Here is a 21,448-nt window from a genome sequence, read left to right as displayed (position 1 = left end):
AAGTCTGTGGGAATGCCGCCGGGTGTTTGTCTTATGTATCTGGTTTTTATGGCTCCGTAGGTCTTGCACGATTTGACGTTCACACACGCCCAGTACAATATCACATGACCACTGTGGGCAAATCAGAGCCCTGTTGTGGTTTCCTTTTTTGGATATCCAAGAGTCCATTATTTTTATTGATTCTTGTGTTTTTTTTACCTTGGCTTGATCTTTGACTATTCTGACGTCTGTATCCCTTGATCTTTGGCTTGTCTACAGTTTATGTACCTTCTGTTTCCCTGACCTTGTCCTTCAGATTTCTGTTTAACATCTATTTAACATTTAATATCTATTTATTGCCATTCTAAGGTCCGATAATATGGTTTAGGGTTTCTGATTTATTTTATATTTCTGCGTTCTGCGTGTTGGGTAATAGACTGTTCTGACAGTACGTATTTGGCAGTATATGTGCATGTGCATACAAACCAGCAATCAAACACAAACATTAAATACAAACACACCCCTGCATTCAAACTCCAAACTTATATACAAACACACCTCTTCATTCAAACACCAATACTACACACAAATGTACCCCTACATTTAAAGGCCAGCACTACAAACAAACACACCCCTGCAATCAAACACAAACATTACAGACAAACACCCCTGTGTTAACCACTACAATTATATACAAAAACCCCATCATTCAAACACCAACACTACACACAAAAGCACACCACTGCATTCCACTGGCAACAGTACATACAAATACACCCCTACATGCACACATATACTCTATACAAAAACATGCTTACATTCAAACGCACAAACAGTGCTCACAAATACAACCCTGCAAGCACGGGCAAATGGTAAATCCCCAGCTGGCAAAGCATCATGGCAGTTCAAAAGATTGCTTGCACCAGAGCCCTCTCTACATTAGTTTTACAACTGGTTGTAAAATAAATATATGTGCTTGGCCAGAGACAGCACCGGGGCAGAAAGACTGAAGTGAAGTACGCAAGTGCTTGGTCCTATGGTCCTAAATGTGTGTGTGTGTGTGTGTGTAAAAATATATTCTTTGCTCCCCTGTATACTAGCCATAGGTATAACTACTTGTTTTCGAACATAAATCCAGTTCTCTGAATATGACATATGGAACACAGAAACCTTTGTAATCTTTGTACTAAATGTTTGTGTTCCAGCTCTTCAAACAGAACCCAAGGACACTGGAAATGATCATCCTAACCTTTTGATCTGCCCCTCTTCCCAGTAAACAAATGGCAAGGTGACTCTTGTCAGTCTAGTTATCCTGATTTCTAAAATGCCATACCATTTCTTTTTTAGAACAATTATTAACCTCTTTAATACCACATTATTAAAAAAAAATAAAAAAATCATGTACATCTTTTTCTTAAAGCATAAAAGTGGAAGTAATATACATTATAGAATAATTCTAAATAATTATAGATTAGAAGATAAGTTAATGTAACAACTTGTAGAGTGGGTCTACAGACGTGAAATGATGGGTAGGAAAGAAGGGCATTTTGTATACAACATTTTTCCCGTTGACAGCAGCAGGGAATGGCCAGGTTAAATTGGGGGGTATATGGAGCTGGAAATGGGGCATGGCTAGGTTAAGTATAGATTAGGCAGAAATGTTACAGTTGGTTGGTAGGTACAAACTCGTCAGTGGCTCCGAACCTGGGGGTGTAGGGGTGTCTCGGTACACCCCTACAGTTTATCAGTTGGTTATGGGGCCGATGGAACGGCTTGTCATGACAAGTCTTGTTTATGTTTAAATATTTAGTTTATCTGGAAGGTTTATAAATAATTCTGATTTAATTGCATGTATGGATAATTTCAAGACCAGTAATGACATGTTTAATTAGTCTTCTTTATCAGACTAATGAGCTGTCACTAAATTGTTTATTAGTTACTTAGTATGTTAAAACATTTTTTTAGTAAGTTAAAACACTCTATGCTAAAGATATACGATTAACAAATTGGGCTACACGTCTTCTTTCAAATAAACCAGCTAGCAAAACATTAGCAATTTGCAAGTCAGCAAAAACATGACATGCTCACATGTACACACATATGTAAATACTACAAAAGATCACAATGACACAAATCCATGCAGTATAAACATAACGAAGATTTACTTTGTTTGGAGAAAAAAATCAGAGAAATATTTCTGCTCAGTTTTAATCGGTTTTCTCCACATCCGTCAAAACGGTCAAATAGTTTCAGATCCAACTCCTATTTTTTGGGGAAGAATGATGGATGAACACCAAAATGTTATAAATGTAAGCAATAAACAAATTTTGTTTAAAACATAGTCAGAGCTGTTGGATTTGTTTGTTGTTTAATAGCTGCCATTTGTTTCCCCTTGTTGTGGCATTATGTCGTCAGCTTTTTTTTTTTTATTCTTTATTTTTGATGTGCATGTATAACATTCGCTTGACTGTAATGCCACAACAGCATTCTTAGGTAATATAAACATACAAGAGTTCGAACAGTTGTTAAGCATTTAGAAGGTGCGCATATGTTTTTTTTGAAACAATAAATGATAAAACAGGTTGGGTACATGCTGGCTGTCTAAAATGAATTACACAGACGTTTGGTAACGGTAGCTTAAGGATATTAAGTGCATTAATCGTTGTCTCTTTAGCTTCGGCCCTATATATAATCACGCTGAAACAGGCTATCTAACTAGTCACAACTTACAGTCTATTAGCAGTTAGGTCTCATATCTTAAGCAAGATTACTCAGCTTACACAGGTGAGAGATTTGCGTTGCTCTATTCAATAATTGTTATAAGAGATAAGAGAGTACCGGAGGAGAGCAGGGAGTGAGAAAGAGAGACAAGAGACAAAAGTACAAAGGTTGTGATAGCATTATGATACTAACGGTTAAATTCTGTGGCTAGCATTCCGGTTATCTTGACTAAAGTAAAGCAAAGGGTTAACAAAGTTAACAGAAACAGGAAACTCATACCCTTAGCCATATCACAGTACTGACATTTCTTGCTAAATCGAGTGAGCATTATGTGGGCGACGCCGTCTAGGCTAGGATCACTTGATTGAAGCATAAATTGTACGCTTACAGTGTTGTAGTCTGCAACTGGTGAAATCTATGCTGCAAATAGTAATGTCAGTATGAGTCTATCTTGTGGTGCCCTACTGATGTGAGGTAAAGTCCGTTGCAGCTGCAGGGACGTGGTGGCGTGGCACTAGGCCATCCAGCAATGGGGTATTAAAAGTCATCCTATGCCTCTAGTTGGCAGGGGTGAGGCTTCAGCCGGTGCGTTCCGTAGGCTTCTGCACCAGTGCGCCGAGAGTCCATCCCCAACTCTGTAAGGCGTAGAGGCCTCCTGTACCGTCGCTTGGTGTGCTGCTCCTGTCCCAGGTAGCCGCATGGTGGTCATCCGGTCGGAGGTCCGCTGGGGTACGTTGCTGGGGCTTTGAGGTTGTCCGGCGTTCACCTTGCCGCTTGTGTGTAGGTAGGTGCGTGTGCTCAAGTTGGTGCGGTCTGTCTCTCTCCTGTTCGCTTGTCGGTGCTTGTTTGGACGGGCGCCCGCTTGGAATGCCTGCAGTGGGGCGCCATAATGGCAGTGGCGGGTCAGTGGTCGGATCCACATGGCCACCTGGCTCGTGCTGCTTGTAGGTTGGGCATACCCCTGCTGCACTGCAGCTCATAGAAGGCCGAGCAGAGCCTGTCGAGGGCCTCCAGGGAGCAGGGCTGTATACGGGTGCTCGTGGCTCCCCTTTGTGAACTGTGATGGGCGGCCATCTTGGACGCTCTCCACCTGACTCGTGCTTCTCCCGTTTATGTGTGCCCTAGGGCTGGTCAGCTTGCCTGGTCTGTCCGTCCAGGAGGACCGGGATATCCCCCACCGGTCCAAAGGGGGGGGGGATTGGAGACCTCCTTCGTTGCTATGGGGATCCGGTGTCGGAGAGAGCGGCCGCCTCTCCTCAGCTCCGGCTTCTGTAGGCCGCGTTTGCTGTTCCACTTTTTTAGCTCCTACGGGCTTCAGAAAAGTCTCGTTGTATTCAGAGGTGCACCCCCGACTTGGGTAATGCACCCCGGTGGGTCCTTGGGCTGTTTAGCCCTTGATAATCCAGTTTTTCCTGCCTGTTGAGCAGGAGCTCGTGTCCCCTGCTTCTGCTTAGTTCGACGGCCAGGCTCCGCCCCCTGTCGTCAGCTTTTTGATGCATATCTTTTCTGATATTTTACTTATTCAGTAGAGAGACTGAAGCCATACGGATAGATTAATAATTATCTTCAGATGTTTTGAAACATCATACAGCATTAAGCAATTTCAGTTTATTAGAAGGTAGTTCCAACTCCCACCGCCCAGCCACAGCACAGACCTATCATATTGTAGAATGAGGATCTGCCCATTTTTTTGTTGACGTTTGCATTCTCTTGTAACGTGTCTGCAAATAACAGAATGACTTGTCACCCTTCCCTCAGTTGGGAATGTGATGTATTCTCATAGACGTCAGTCATCAAAAGCAAAGCATCACAAAGGCTTATTCACTAAACGGTGATCTGAATTCCAAATGCATGCATTAAATAGCTAAAAGAAGAGTATGAATTGAACTGAATCATGCTTATTTCAAAATGTCCTTGTTTTGTAGATTTCCAATAATCTGACGTGGATTTTTCTTATCTCAGAAACCACAGACTAGAGATCTGTCAGCCAGTCCCTGGTCCCTTTGCTCATGCACCCTAAATCATCACCAGTATAAAGATCTATATTAGGTCGATGCTATTTCATATCAGATTATACCAAGTATATATCTACCGTTTAATGCATGTGCAGTGGTCCCCCTTTATCAAAGTAAGTAATTAGGGGATGCTTGAGTGAATGAATGGAATTGCCAGCAGTATTCTTTCACCCATAAAAAAGGTTCTTGTTCGTTTTTTTTTGTTTTGTTTTTTTACAACTTTCTGTGCCTCATTTTCTTCTTATGAATAAACCCATTTAGACATCTTTACACAAACCGTAAAGACTCAAAAGACTCAAATATAACCAGATAGCTCTTGCTTAGTGTTAGAAATTGCACCATTATTGTTACATAAGTAGCACTGTACTAAACATAGATATTGAATACAGTAATATGAAAGTGCAAAACAAACATTAATACTTTATGTTTCTCCTGTGACTGATACAAAATGTCTGTTTGAAATTAATTCATAAAAATATTTTCTACAATGAATGAATAAATAGTATACATACGTAATTGTGTCAAATCCAATATTTTTTATTCAACATTAACAAGATTCATTAAGAAGTAAAAATCTAACTATGAAGTCAAATCTTTTTAAAAAAAAAAATGTATTTACTTGTTTCTTAAAAATGAATGAAATAAAATTCCTTGCTAGACCACAGTCTTCTTCTAGTTCATTTTCAATTAGTGCAGCTGTTGTACAGATGTCTCTTACAAGCACTACATGTATGCTGGTTTTTTTTGTGATCACGTAGTGCCTGAATCCATTAGGTGTGATGTGCAATATTGCTGCAAAAGTGATTACATTTATATTGCCACCGTAAAACTAGTTTTACAAATACAGGCTTTAACGTGAATTTAATTTTGTCTATGGAAATCTATGGGAAGTGCGCTAGTTTGCACTATGCAATTGCCAGCAACGAGGTTTATTGCAAGTGATAAACCAGATTCAACATATATGGCAGGGAAAGTGCTCCTTCTGAGGCTCCACATACTGTATATATCATTTTTGGTTATAGAACTTGTGTTTAATCTTTTTCTGGGGTCCTGCTGGTTTGAGAGCAGGGTGTGTTAGTGTAAAAATGTTAAAAGAAACTATAGTGCCAGGAAAAAAAATATTCCCTATAGTGCCCCCAGAGAAACTATGGGAGACAGAGAGAAAGGGAGCAGAGAAGTCTTGCAATGGCTCTCCAGTTCCTATTAGGCCCCGCGCCACTCAAGGCAAAATGGAGCATAGCCACTTTTGGCTCTAAAAAGCGCAGGTCCTGCAGGTCCTGGTGGCCTGCTCTTCGGAGATGTCACATGCATTGCAATGTGAGACGTGAGGAAGATGTGCCTAGATTTTTCTGAAGCAGTAAGGAAGTGGTATTTGGTCTTATAAGAAATTAAAGTAAATAAAACATGTATACATGGTGAGCGAAGGCAACACAGTTAGTGGTAGGGTAAAGGTACTTAGTTGAAGTGGCACTGGGAGGGATAATGATGAGGGGAAAGGTGATCATGGCCTAGATAGAAGTTAAAACTGTAATATGGTTAGTGAGAGGAAGTGGCATGGTGAGGGGCACACACAGATCCTCCATACACATACAGCCCTGTATACATCAATCACCCTGCATTCACTTAGTGTGAATCGATTAGAGCTTACCCAGGATCATAGAAAGCGATAATTTATAATGTGATAATAGTTATATGTAGAATTTAATTGGTCAACTTGTAAGTAGGTGTCTTAGATATCCATTCAGTAGCTACATTTATTTTTATACTTTTAGATTTTATAACCTCTAGATGGGGCAAGTGTATCACCTTTACGTGACTATACTAGCAATGATATGTTGAATTACCTATGCTACAACTGTATATATCCTGATACTTAAATTACATCTTTATATACTTTTTGTTATAGGAAAGAGGGGTTAGTTTGACTCATATAGAGTCCAGACCTTCTCGTCTCAACAAGGATGAGTACCAGTTCTTCATCAACTTGGACAATAAAAGCACCCCGGCTTTGGATGAGATTGTCAGGTGTTTGAGACATGATATTGGGGCAACAGTGCATGAACTTTCCCGAGATAAGAAAAAGGATGCTGGTAAGATCCTGTAAACGGGCTGCTCAAAATGACATCATTTTTTTTTTTTTAATGATTTTTTTTTATGACTGAAATTTATATTTTCTTATCATTCTCTTTCCATAATCAATACTTCATACAGTCTATAGCAGGGATAGGCAACCTTTGGCATCTCCCAAAATGCCTTTACCCCCATAATACTGGCAAAGCATCATGGGAGATGTAGTCTAAAACCTCTGGAGTGCCGAAGGTTGCCTACTGCTGGTCTATAGGGTTTATTTAATGAATAGAGAATTGTAGTGAATTGAGACACTAGTTGCAAACAATTGCTGATTTGGAAAAGTCTCAAATTCAATTATAGTCACACAGGGTTATTCACTAAAGTGACGATTGTCAGAAATTCAGAGCGAATTTCAAAGGCCTAAAATATCCAAACGGGAAGCATTACTGACTTGGAGAATGTTTCCTGCTTGTTTATTTTCTACTTAAATTTAAAATTCACTGGGATTTAAAGGCAGATATATGCACACACACATACACACGCACACATAAACACACACATAACTTATTCTAGGGAGTGGAAACAACAAGAAGCTGGTAAATGAATTGCTAGACTTCTACATCTTTCGTGTAAGAGGAAGCAGATGAAGATAGAATTCCTAAAATAGTTTCCCGGCATGAGATGGCTGCCAAATTAGGGTTTCTGTTCAGTTGCTCTAATTGATAGATAGCTGGCAGTCAGGGAGAGTTCCTCCCCTACGTCCTGTGTCCCAGATCTTAATTCCAGTCACTGGCAGGTCAGATGGGTTGAACAGACTGATGGCTTTATAGCTTTGTAACTAATGACCCTTACTGGAGGTTAATGAGAAAATTTACAACACACAGTACACGTTGTACAAATTAGTTCCACTGCCATTATTATTATTTGGGTGGTTTACAAAAATAAAAAAGCTGATTTGCTCGAGTTACTAGCTAGGACACCGATTACATATAAACAACAGTTTTATCAGTTAGTAAATAAGTAGAATTGTTTTATTTCCTATGTGCCCATCGACAATATGATCAGTAGAAACAGACGAAAATGAAAGGCTGTGAGTTAATCTGTATTCACCTTCAATCATGAATAAGATCTTTGATTTACCATCAATGTGTAAACAGCAAGGTAAGGGTGTTAATCTTAAATATGTAAACCAGGACTAATGGACAGGTACAGCCATATCAGGGTGACAAATATTAGAGTGGCCCTATCCCCCTTTGTGTCAAATATGCATACACTAACAACTACACCAACATACAATAATATATCATTATAAATATGCATTGACATACATACACACACACACACCAACATACTGACAAGCATACACAGATACATGCCAACACACGGACAAACCTGCACAGACGCATGCTGAAATGCATACACAGACACATAATTACCAATTCATACAAAAATTTACAATTTACACAGATTCAAACTGACACACAGACACAAAATAACACATACTTACATATTTTAACACATATACACAAACACATTTACTCCAAAACTGATGCTGGCAATCCTACTATGTTACATGCATTAAAGGGACACTATAGACACCCAGACCACTTCAGCCAATTGAGGTGGTCTGGGTGCAGTGTCCCAGGTTCCTTAACCCTGCAGTGGTAATTATTGCAGTTTTTAATAAACTTCAATAATTACTTTTGAGGGTTAACTCACCATTTAGTGGATGTCTTCCAGACAGCCACTGGAGGGACTTCCGGATCGTTAGGCAACTTTTGGTCGCACAACTGACACTGGACGACCTCACGATATGCATTAGGATATCCAGTGTCAACTGAAACCCCATAGGAAAGATTGTATAATGCTTTCCTATAGGGAATATCCTAATGCGAGCGCGGCAATCATTGCGGATGTGCATTAGGTTCACTCTGCCTGTGTGGTGGTGCGAGCGAGGGGGGCACTATAGGGAGCTATAGTGCCAGGAAAACAACTTCTTTTCCTGACATTATAGTTTCCCTTTAACATTTTTACACACCCTACTCTCAAACCAGCAGGACCCTCAAAACTGCAGGGTCGAGAGCAGGCACCCCACTAATCCTACCTAAAAGCCGACACTGAGATGGACCTATGAATTGACCAGCCTCCAATGTATATTACAAATGCAAGGATATCTAAATATATGTGCCTAAAACAGAGCACGTGGCTAAATGACAGCCAGATATGCATCTTGGAGTGTTCATACCGGTCAATTGCTCTGCAAAATTTTACTGAAGCATGTAGTAATATTCAACATACCATCTAGACATGAAGCCTTCTGTGCTTTAAAATAAGCGAACACTATAACTGCAGTATTAAAAGAGGCAGGAGATATATCAAAGGTTGGTAACAGTGATTATCATTTTTTTAATAAAAATATTTCCATTTGGAATCTTAAAAAAACAACAAAAAACATTTTATTGACCTATTTGTTTACCCACTTTGGAACATGGCTAACCTAATGGTGCATAACACAGACACATTAGAAAACTCAAAACAAATGTGTTTACATCCAACATGAACAAATATTCCGTTCATTCCCACTTTCCTCATGTTCTTCCACAAATTGGTTATATTTAGAACCTTCATTGTCCCCACCAGGCAAAATTATTATGTCAGGTCTCTGGTAGGTTATTTCCTGTGTATGGTTTGCAATACAAATTGAATTTAACTTTCTTTTTAATATTATTATCCTAATGTAACATACGAATTAAGAATGTATTCCACGGAAAACAATGAGTATTTAAATTGTCTAATTTGCAACATTTTTTCCCTAGGGAGACCTAAATTAAATAGCCCCTTATTTCTATAGACATATAATTCTTCGGCTTATTTTCTTTCTGATCACACTCACTGGGACTGTGTGTGTCCATGTAGTACAACTATTAAAATATGCCTATTCCCTTCTATTTTTCTGTTGTTGTTAAATGGACATTCTCTCTTCCCCACAAAAAACGAAGAAAAAAAAAACTGAAAAATTTATATTTTATTCTTCTTATGGAGATTACCATTTTCCTCCCTAGCCATAATTTTATGAGCTTTTCAAATGATTCAATACTGTTAGATAAACTTTAAATATATATATGTACAAAATTTCCCATAGCTGTTAATGGTGACTCCTAGGGATCTACTGATATCATTTTTCAAGAGTCGATACCGATACCGATTATCGGTTGCCTTTGATACTGATTGGCGACAACTAGTGCCGATATTCTGTTCATTTAAAGTTTTGAAAAAGAAATGCAATTTCCAAACAAATCTGGCATTACATTAACATGCTGATAGCAATCACAATCCTTTCAAGCTCAGGAGTGCTTCCTTTCTATTATGGCTTGGAATATTAACACTTTATTTTTTCACAATAATGGTATTATAACTAACACTTTTTACTTTTGATTGGATGTCGGCTGCTCCTTTTTCGAGAGGTCTATCTCCATTAGTGTATTTAGGCACATACTTCCATTACCATGTGCTGAGGTAAGTTTAAGACTGATATATTTACTATATATTTCTGTTTCCACTTTTTTTGTGGTAAAGTAAGCTCAAGTTTGGATGAGCTGAGGTATCTGAGAAAGCTTTCCCTATCGATCTATTATCTGTACATATGTAATTTTTCTATTTTTTTTTCTTACCTCTCTTTTTTTTTTATTAAGCCGATTGGTTGTTCCATAGTAGGTAGTATTTAGTATACATGTACTCTTTGGCTCAACTATTCATATAATTTTGGCCTAGCATTATAGGAGCAGATTTAAGTTGACTATTCAAATGTGTGAAACTTGAAGTCCACGGGCGTCACAATGTAGGGTGAAGGCAGAGGTATTTTATTGAAGATCAAACGACAAACAGATACAATGTTTCAGTGTTTAGGCCTTAATTATGGGCAAAATGTTGTATATTTTTGTCCTTTGATCTTCAATAAAATACCTCTACCTTTTTATACTAACTTTTATACTATTCCTGGTGGATGGCGGCGGACCACCCTCCACAGGGCTCCAAAGTACTTTTAACTTGTGTTCTGTACTCATTGGACTTTTTATATTCAAAGTGTTAGGTGTTGTATTGTCCTGTTTTATAAACGAAAAAGTGTTACACCTAAGAATATATTGTTTGTTTTATTTTGTCTATTCCCTGCCTTTACCATTATTCCATCTATGATTAGGGCACATCTATTTTTATTTCATTATTTAGCCTTGCTTATTAGGGTTATCCCTTTCTTTTATGTAGGCCCATCCCCTTTGCAGCTTGATAGAAATTGTATTTTCTGTTCTGACTGTTCTGACTGTTTTGACTATCTTTATTTATAAATAGAGTTTTTGGCTATACGGTAGTTCTGTCTAAAGTATGAAGTATTAGAGAAAGAAATAGAGCAACAATAAGCTAAAGTAAAACTGAAAACAAATCTAAGAATTTGTAGCTAAAACACACGCTGAAAAAAACTGTGTGATTGTAAAACATATGGGTTGGCAGATAATACTTACTAAATGTAATTTCTCCCGCACATTACTCAGTAGTTTTTGCCAATTAAACAGTACACACATTAAAAGTTGCTTAGCTTTAATATAAATAAATTAAGCACTCATGACAAAACAGAAAATCATGTGTTATACATACATAGGGTCTGCTTTGCTTAAACGCCCAGGGGCAACAACCTGACAGCTACTCGTGTAGCTGTAACTCAAAGCATAAAGAAAATGGATGCTGTGGTTGTAGCTCTGGTTCATTATATCAGAAACAGTTCATCTTAAAGTCTCACCTTCTGCCTTGAGCCACGTTCCTTGAGCCACGTTTCTCGAGCCACGTTCCTCTGCTCATAGAAGAGACGGTTGGCATGAGGTCGATCGACAAGGCCCACACTGGCTGCTGGAGATGTGAAGGTAAGTATTAGGTACTCTATGTTTATGTTATCAGCAATATCGGTAACATTTTAAACCGATTTCCGATTCTTAGCAAAATACCGAATATCGTCTCTAATAATCGGCCTAGGCGATAATCAGTCGATCCCTAGCGACTTCTGTGGAGAAATAATTTGTAAAGTTTTTCTAACAATATTGAATAATTTCCAAAGGTTATTAAATCAAGTCCTTATTTCTCTTAGCATTAGCATGGTAGACATATACGTTTCTCGAAGAAAAAACTAAAGCAAAGCGCTTAAACTTAGTGATAGTGTTAAACACAAAATATCAAATACTTATTTTACTACTTATCAATGTCAAAAAACAGAAGTAACAAAAAGATCATGCAAGAATTATGGTGTAGTTGTTAGTATGTCAATATTGTAGTGCAGATATATCAAATAAAAATTAACCTCTCACATTCAGTAAGCCCACCATTTTGTATCGTTGGGCCCGGTAAATGGCCCCTCCCCTCGATGGAACCAAAGTGATGTTTTTATTTCTCCTTTTCCTTGAATCTTCTCCTTTATATGCTTGTAATAAACCAGAGAGCACCATAGTTTTACGAAATGCAACTTTGTATTCCTAATATATTCATATATTCTCTTTAATGAAGTGATTTTAGATACTCGTGATGCCATTATTTCTTCAATGAATTTCTGTGAAAAATATATTAATGTGAAATATAAACCAATTCTTTATGTGTTTCAGATATATGTAGGTATATATATTCATTAAACTGGGAATTGCCTACAAGTAACACAGGAACTGGAAACACTGTCCATTAGCGAAATATTAATACTGTAATAATTGCTATATAAATCATTTCAAAGTCAGCTATATTATACTTTAATAAATCCCTTAACTTTAAATCACGTTGCTGTTGTCCCACAATCCTGCATTTAAAAAATGGTGCAATGAAAGTTTAATATATACTTCTAATTTTTCAATTAGATTAGTCCAACACATCATTACATAGTATATCAACTATAAATGTTTGTTCAAATAAAGTGCATTCACTCTATGTAGTATTTAAAATGGTTTAGTACTAAACAGGGCGGCCATATTAAAGTATTTATTTTGAAGAAAGCCTTAAAATAAGTGCTATATTTATATCTCCAATGGACACAGAGTAACAAACCCCTAAGGTCTAAAATACTTGACATTTGGAGAAAAGTGTTAACTAACTTATATAGTAATTACCCATAAATGTGACCCTTTAACAATGCATACATTTTTTTAAATATGCCTTCAATTATATTCTAGACATGTATATAGTTAATTGTAACATATTATTTCGATATTTGACCCCTTTTGTAATTTGGTTACCACTTGGGTGTTCATTCCAAACGAATAAAAGACCGCTTTCAATATTTATTGGTTAGGAGACAACACATTCCATATTGTTGTCACTAAGGGTCAATGTTAAACCAGCTTTAGTTAATGATTTATGATCTTCCCAGAAGACAGTAAGTCTGTTCAACTCAGTACGCTAATAATAACCACGACTGCAATATAATATTTGTAAGACATCTAGTATTGTGTAACTGAATTAATTTTGGCATAGAGATATTATAAATCTTATGTGGGACATGAGCGGGGTGTGCACGTCTGATGTGGTACAGGGACTGATTCATAGTAAGTCTGTGTTTGGAAATGGCTCTGAATAGGTTCATTGTATGTTTCATTGAGAAAATTGTAAATGATAGCGATCCAGCTCTATGTATGGCAAAACACAAAATAACAAATTACATGGTTGTAAAATTGAATTAAGTACAATTCTACTTATCATAATTGCATAACGTTGTTACTATAATATTGAAAACGAACAAAGACAGTTTTTTTTTAATTCGGCTGGATTGCTATATTAAAAAAAGCCTATAGACATCTGCTCTGATTGTCTCTTGAGGATGGGTTTATTTACAAAATAGTGAATAGACAATTGATTTTAATGCCTGGCATTAAATGAAGATTTATTTTCCAACTGTTATGTAAACTTTGAATTCACCATGACCCGTTATTTACTGAATAGGGATCTAATTAATATATCCAGAAATTAAATTAAAATGTTTGAAAATCAATGACTGAATTGTGTTTGGTTGCCAGAAATTCTTAATTTGTTTTGTCAAAATACACTCTATGACAAAAAACTGGAGGGCTTGTTTTCATCACCTTTTGCACCATAACCACTACATGAAAATTAATTTGTAAAAGTTGTAATTCTACAGCTGGTGTGCCCCATAATCATTGGTACTGGAAATGCTGTGAAGTGTAAATCCCATTAGTTGCATCCAAGAAAATTAGACACAATACGCAGCATCTTGTTTGCAGATACCTATAAAACCTAAGTGGCCGTAGATCTGACTTTTTTCCCTAAAAGGACACTAAAGTCAACAAAACAACTACAGCTTTTTCTATTTGTTCTCGTGAGTAAAATCAGTCCCTTCAGGCTTTTTGCAGTAAACACACTTTTTTTTCAGAGAAAAGGAAATGTGTACATTACAGCCACTGGCTACTAGAGGTGCTTCCTGGGGCAGTGCTGCACAGTGAGCAACACTGTAATTAAATGTTTCCACCCTCTGCATGGAGACATTGCGCTTTCCTCATAGAGATGCATTGATTCAGTGCATCTGTATGAGGAGATGATGATTTTCCGGGGCTGTGTTTGGCTTGTGCTGGCTCTGCCCCTGATCTGCCTCCTTGACAGTTTCCGGCCATACTATGGAAAAGCATTGTGCTTGGCTGAGATCACCACTTCTGATGATGTCAGCCAAATAGGCAGATCAGGGGAAAAACCAGCAGCAGCCCCTGGAATAAAGGTAAGATTTTACTATATTTAGGCAGGAAAAGGGTGGGCCAGGGCGGCTAGATGGTGTTTTTAACATGATAGGGTCAGGAATACATGTTTGTGTTTCTGACCCTATAGTGTTCCTTTAATTTTGATTTACAGAATTTTAAACAAATGTGAATAAAAAAAAAAGGAAATGTAAAAATAGACTGTAATTTCCATATTAGTAACATAGGTTATCCATCTCGATATATAGCAATTTCAATATGTTTTTGAATAATTAAAACGTTGCAACACACAACTAAGCATTGTGATCACAATTCACAAGTGGTTTATTCACTAATGTGTGGATTGTGGTGAGTAAAAACAAGTTTGCAAAATGTAGGCTGATGCAGCCAAATAATAAAAAAAAATCCCTTTTCTAACTCAGCTATTTTTCTGATTTATTTTAATAATATAAAATGTGTTGCCTACTGCTTCATACCTTTATTTTCTGTATTATCTATATCTGTACAGTCTTGCATGAATGATTGGTTTCAAACTTTTGTCAATTCAAAGACCTGGATTATATGCATGTAATAATATGTAACAGCAAAATTACATATTTAATATTTCAATCCAGTACAATTATATGTTGGAATTTTTGAGATATATATATATATATATATAAAAATATATTCGTATATATCTGTGTAAACACTCAGTGGTCACCTGCTTGTTAATGTACATAGTGAAATACTGAATTGTGTAACAAGCATGATGATTGTATGGTGAAAAACTGTATGCAGCAAAAGATTGGGGAAGATACCTGATCTATTCAACTCTACGCATGATAAATCACTGGTACAATGGTTCTACAATCTCAAAAACTGCTAAGGTTTACATCTTCAAGTTTTGCAGGCTCTAGAGTTCATAGAGACCAACATAGTAAAGAAAAATAATTATTAAGCTAACATTTGTTCTTGAGAGAGAATGGCCCAGATCATTCAAGCTGACCATGAAGTCAAATGATTGGATGTAGAAATGTATCTCTGAACAAGAACATAGCTCTTGTAGAAGAACGCCATGTCCGTTACACTCCTGTAAGCTATCAGACAAAGAACAGGAAGGTTAAACTAAAATTGGTTATGTGACTATGATTTCCGGTTGGATAATTGAAGATCTTGAGAACAATGCTAGGTCTTATGTATCTTGATTCCTGCAAAAATACAGAGGGCAGGATAATTGAATCCACTGATACCACTTTAGCCTCCAATTTCTGTTCTTTACTCACATGTGTGGTCTTCTGCTGCTGTGCCCCATGTGTTTCAAGGTTTAACCCATTTTGATCACCACTATATAAAAAGGAAACTTGTTTCAAATGAATTGCGATTTCCATGAATTTTGGGCATATGGCAATTTGTCTGGAATCCCAAACTTAGACCTGCTTTACAGAAGAATCATGAGACAAAGAAGTGGACAATGGAGTAGCTGCTTTGTTTGTTCTCTGATTCGGCAATCTAGCCTTCCCGTCAAAAAAACAATGATTGATAACAAACCAGATGAAACCCGCTATGGCAGTGCCTGTTTGTTTTAAATCATGATTCTGGATTCTGTTCATAGTTCCAGAAAAATAGATAGATGACTGATGGGAAAATACATTATTGATGGTTAGGGGATAGCCACTAAATTAGGGGTTAGGGGACAGCCACTTAAACCATGTTAAAGGATAGGATTGTTGAACATCTAAAAACACATGGATTTCAAGATCAGAGACAACATGGGTTTACTTCAGGGAGATCATGCCAAACTAATCTTATTGATTTTTTTGATTGGGTAACTAAAATTATAGATCAGGGTGGTGCAGTAGACATTGCTTACCTAGATTTCAGTAAGTCTTTTGACACTGTTGCACATAGAAGGCTTATCAATAAACTGCAATCTTTAAGTTTGGATTCCAATATTGTTGAATGGGTAAGGCAGTGGCTGAGTGACAGGCAACAGAGGGTTCTAGTCAATGGAGTATATTCGAAGCTTGGGCTTGTCACCAGTGGGGTACCTCAGGGATCTGTACTTGGACCCATTCTCTTTAATATTTTTATTAGTGATAGTGCAGAAGGTCTTGATGGTAAGGTATGTCTTTTTGCTGATGATACTAAGATATGTAACATGGTTGATGTTCCAGGAGGGATAAGCCAAATGGCTAATGATTTATGTAAACTAGAAAAATGGTCAGAGTTGTGGCAACTGACATTTAATGTGGGTAAGTGCAAGATAATGCATTTCGGACGTAAAAACCCAAGGGCAGAGTACAGAATATTTGATAGAGTCCTAACCTCAACATCTGAGGAAAGGGATTTAGGGGTGATTATTTCTGATGACTTAAAGCTAGGCAGACAATGTAATAGAGCAGCAGGAAATGCTAGCAGAATGCTTGGTTGTATAGGGAGAAGTATTAGCAGTAGAAAGAGGGAAGTGATCATGTCATTGTACAGAACACTGGTGAGACCTCACTTGGAGTATTGTACGCAGTACTGGAGACCATATCTTCAGAAGGATATTGATACTTTAGAGAGAGTTCAGAGAAGGGCTACTAAACTGGTTCATGGATTGCAGGATAAAACTTACCAGGAAATGTTAAATGATCTTAACATGTATAGCTTGGAGAAAAGACGAGACAGGGGGGATATGATGGAAACATTTAAATACATAAAGGAAATCAACACAGTAAAGGAGGAGACTATGTTTAAGAAGAAAAACTACCACAACAAGAGGACATAGTCTTAAATTAGAGGGACAAATCCTAACTATAAGATAAGGCCAGGAACTAATGAAAGTATTTAGAAAATTGGGCAGACTAGATGGGCCGAATGGTTCTTATCTGCCATCACATTCTATGTTTCTATGTAAATGATGATTTTATTCCCGTGAGAAGTAAGCAATAGAGGGGAAAAAAGGAAGAGCAGCCAAAAAATAATCTATACTTATTTATTTTATAAATATATAATATGTATAGATTTTTTTTACTGCTCCCTTTCTTTTTCCTTTGTTGGTTATTTCTTCTCATTTGGTCTGTGAACAAAATGGGTTGAAAACATGCATATTAGTGTATGGGAAAATATATACATAGCATTTTTATCTTGCAGTATAGTGGCCAATTTTCACGACATTTTGGTTTTTCCAAATTGTTTTCCCAAAGTGATTGTATAGACGAAATTCGTCTGAGCCGGAATGCCACTCAAGACAGAACAGAAAAAAATACCTTGTTTTATTCCGTGCCATAAATCATTAAAACTATAGAGGGTTATATAAACTTAATATGTACTGGTAGTAGTAGATATCTGTATCTGATACAATGACCACTGAGTGTATACTCTTTAATATATACATGTGTTGCTCTTTTATCGCTTTGGTGAATGGCTTTTATGTGGCAAGATAATTTTGCCAATGCAGATTTATTATGTTTATAATAATTGTTTTCCCAGATTCTGGTGTCTGTCCTGCTTTATCAGTTGCATTAAATGATTGCTTTTTGTCTGTTCTTCCAAAATTTTGTTGATTTCAGGCTCCATCTATGCTTACTTGCTTCATGCTGCTTTGCGTTCCACAGATTCCTCTCCGAATCAGAACAATGTGATTGCAAGTGAGTCACTATAAAATTGCAAACACGTCGAAAACATTTTGCATTTAGGGATGGATTTACATTGCCTGGTGTCTTAGGAATCTCAAACAATCATAAAAGTTTATCACGTGCAATCCATACAATACTGGCTAGTCCTTAGGTCTTGCTACATTGTCTGATTCTCTTATCCCTCATTGTGATGTTAGCAGATGGATAATGATGGATAAAAGATGGATAATGAAATAAAGACGTAGTGAAGCAGATACATTGTAAAACTTGACAAACATGGTCATTAACTAAGGTGAGATTTGCACCGAATTCAAAAGGATTAGCAAAATTTAGGCCAAGACAACCAATTTAGAAAAATCTAATCTGTGTTCAGTTTGGTTGTTTTGGCCATACAATTGAAATTCATTTAGAATTCCCAGAATTCCTCACTTTTGCCAATAACCTTACAATCCAAATATATTACCTCTTTGTACATAATTATCAAACAGCGCTATAAACAATTTTAAATAGACAATTCTTTGTGAGCAGTAGAACAGATTATCTAGTGGCTAACAGACAAGGTTACACGATCCCATATCATGTATAGATGAGGTAAGAAATTAGGTCACATAACACATGTTCACTAAATATTAATTAAACAAGCTATTTGTAAAGACTTTTTACCCATCGCAGCTATTACCCTTAAGTGGTTGTGAAAATGTGTACATCACGTAATGATAAATCCACCCCAAATGTTGCTGATTGACCGATTAAAATAAGCTATTTGTATGTGTCTGTTTTTACATTTGTAATTTCTATTGTACATTATTGATTCTTTGATGTCTTGAAAATATTCCAAAGACCGTTGTCTATCATTCTGTCTGTCGGGCTGTCATGGTTGACCCTTGACATGACAGAGAGATCTTTTGATAAATAGTTAAGTTTATTGAACTGTACAGCAATACTGCCTGTACTGGAGAGATCCAACTGATCTGTGGCAAAGTATCAAGCACACATAAACACCCTTTTCAACGGTATTCAAAGTGCATCATCATCATCATCCATTTAGGAATTTAAACATTAGAAATTCCTAATTACCAAGGTTTGCTGATATATCATAAATATCTTGAAACTAGATATTTCCAACACCAAGCAGATAAAATACAATGCCAGAAAAAGTGGCTCTTGTTTTGAACTTTAAACCCTTTCCTCACTCACAGCCAACCCTCAATGACACCTCTCATGAACAATTGGTTTTCTCTTGGAACTACTATTATTATTATAAAGTGCAAACCTATTCCGCATAATTTACAATTATAGAATTAGGGGATATATGATGACAAGTAAGTGACATACAGAATATAACAGAGACAAGAGGTCAAACAAGCTTACAATCAATTAATAAAACGTTCATTCAGGCATATTTAAAAGAATTTTTTTTTAAATTGAATCAAGTAAGAAACAATATTACTGTCTGTCTGTCTGTCTGTGATATGGCATAGATTCCTGGAACTGAGGTGTGACAAAATTAAATGTATTTTATTTTGGTTAACTATATTTAGGGCTCCAAATCTAGATACCCTGTTTCTACATTAACAAACTGGAGATGTTCTCTCCCATCTATCCAACAATTTATATAACCCCCTTAAACAAATAGGTTGGATCAACTGTGTTAGTACATAAATTCAAGTGCCAAAATGATATAAGCATTGCAGTATGCCAGTGATATTTTTTTTTTATTCGATTAACAATAAAGATTGAAAGATCAGCTTTCAATGGGTTTCATTGTGCCCAGGGCGTGTACCATGGTTTAAAATTCATAGCCGGGGCGTGGTTTGGCCGCGATCGAAGATGGCCGCTTAAGGGACAAGCTCCGACCCACACAGCAAATATAGCAGGCTTACCTACCAGCACGGCACGGAAATGGGGCGCACTAAACGCCCTGACGGCTCCCAAACCCCCAGGCATCCAGCGACTGCCGCACAAACGGGTCCCATGGACGGGTACCTGGCCCCGGCATCCGCCGAGTACCACGAGGCCGCGGGCGCAAGCATGGCCGACTCCCCGGCCCACTCGCCAATAATGGAGGCGGCTGCACCCACGCTGGCGGAGATCAGTGCGGACATCAAGGCAATAAAAGCCCTGGCAGCAGCAATGGTCACCAAAACTGATATGCAGACCCTCTCTGATAATCTACATGCGGCGATCCGCACGGAGGTAAACTCACTCAAGGCCGAAATCTCCACACAGGCCTCCAGGATACAAGCAGCTGAAGCCTCAGTGCAGGCTGTTGGAGAGAGGGTTGAGGCTTCAAATCTGGCTATACACAGGCAAGGCAATATGCTTCTACACTTAAGACGCCAAACTGAAGATCTTGATAACAGGGGCCGCAGATCAAACATTAGGGTCCGAGGCCTACCAGAACCCGAGGGGGCGGAGGTCGTGGAAGCAACACTACAGACACTGTTCCGCGACATACTAGGCACAGATGCGCCAGACTCCATAACGTTTGATAGGGCGCATAGAGCCAACAGAGCGCGCACGACTGATAACACACCGAGAGACATTATATGCTGCCTACACTCCTACAAACTGAAGGAGAAAATAATGAACAAAGCCCGCGCAAGGCCCACTTGGCGTTTCAATGGCGCAGAAGTTGCCCTTTACCAAGACCTGTCTCCCCTCACACTTGAGGCCCGCAGGGCCCTGAGACCCATCACAGCGCTACTCAGAGATAGGGGGATCCCATACAAATGGGGTTTCCCCTTTATGCTATTGGCCAGACACCAGGACGACTGGCTCCCGCTACGCTGGCCGGAGGAGGTCCCCAGGTTCCTGCAGCGCCTCAACCTACCGCCTACGGAGGTCACCGACTGGATCCTGGGGCCAATGGACCAGAGACAGGGAATTCACACCCCGAACCTGCAGCGAAGGAGACGAGACGTCACACCTAGGCGACCGCAGGCCCGCAGGCAACTGATACCCACGGACCCGGAGGAATAAGGCTATGCTCCCCACCTGCACCCACCAGGCATGGAAGACCGACCATGACACACCAACACATCACGGCCTGCTGATACCCACAGATGCCAACGCCATCCCGTGTACAGCAGAAGTCAGATAAGTACTGTTCACGCATACACATATATGGGGTCTTACATATGACCGGGTGTTGCAACACCTTCCTAAAATGCCCATGGGTGAGGGAGGCTACCCCAAGTTGTATGGGGAGGGGGGCCTGAAGGGGGTGGGACGCACCGCTTGGCTTGCCCGTGGGCTGGGGCACCTGCAAGATATATCCCACATGTGTACGTAGAACATGAACTATGTCACTATACGGGACTGTTGAAATGCT

At 38.3% G+C, this 21,448-nt stretch overlaps 1 protein-coding gene across 2 annotated transcripts in view; it reads left to right on the top strand.

Annotated features, from left to right (window-relative positions):
• The window catches only part of PAH (phenylalanine hydroxylase), a 51,423-nt gene that overhangs the window by 10,383 nt on the left and 19,592 nt on the right, over positions 1–21,448 (top strand). For both annotated transcript variants that reach the window (XM_063447205.1, XM_063447206.1), the window contains exon 3: positions 6,622–6,805. In XM_063447205.1, the coding sequence (XP_063303275.1) occupies positions 6,622–6,805 (184 nt within the window). The remainder of the gene's footprint in view (positions 1–6,621; positions 6,806–21,448) is intronic.

Source organism: Pelobates fuscus, chromosome 3, assembly GCF_036172605.1.
Source record: "Pelobates fuscus isolate aPelFus1 chromosome 3, aPelFus1.pri, whole genome shotgun sequence".
NCBI classification, from domain to species: Eukaryota; Metazoa; Chordata; class Amphibia; order Anura; family Pelobatidae; genus Pelobates; species Pelobates fuscus.
Note: the sequence above shows the minus strand (reverse complement) of the source record. Positions and strands in the feature narration are given on the sequence as shown.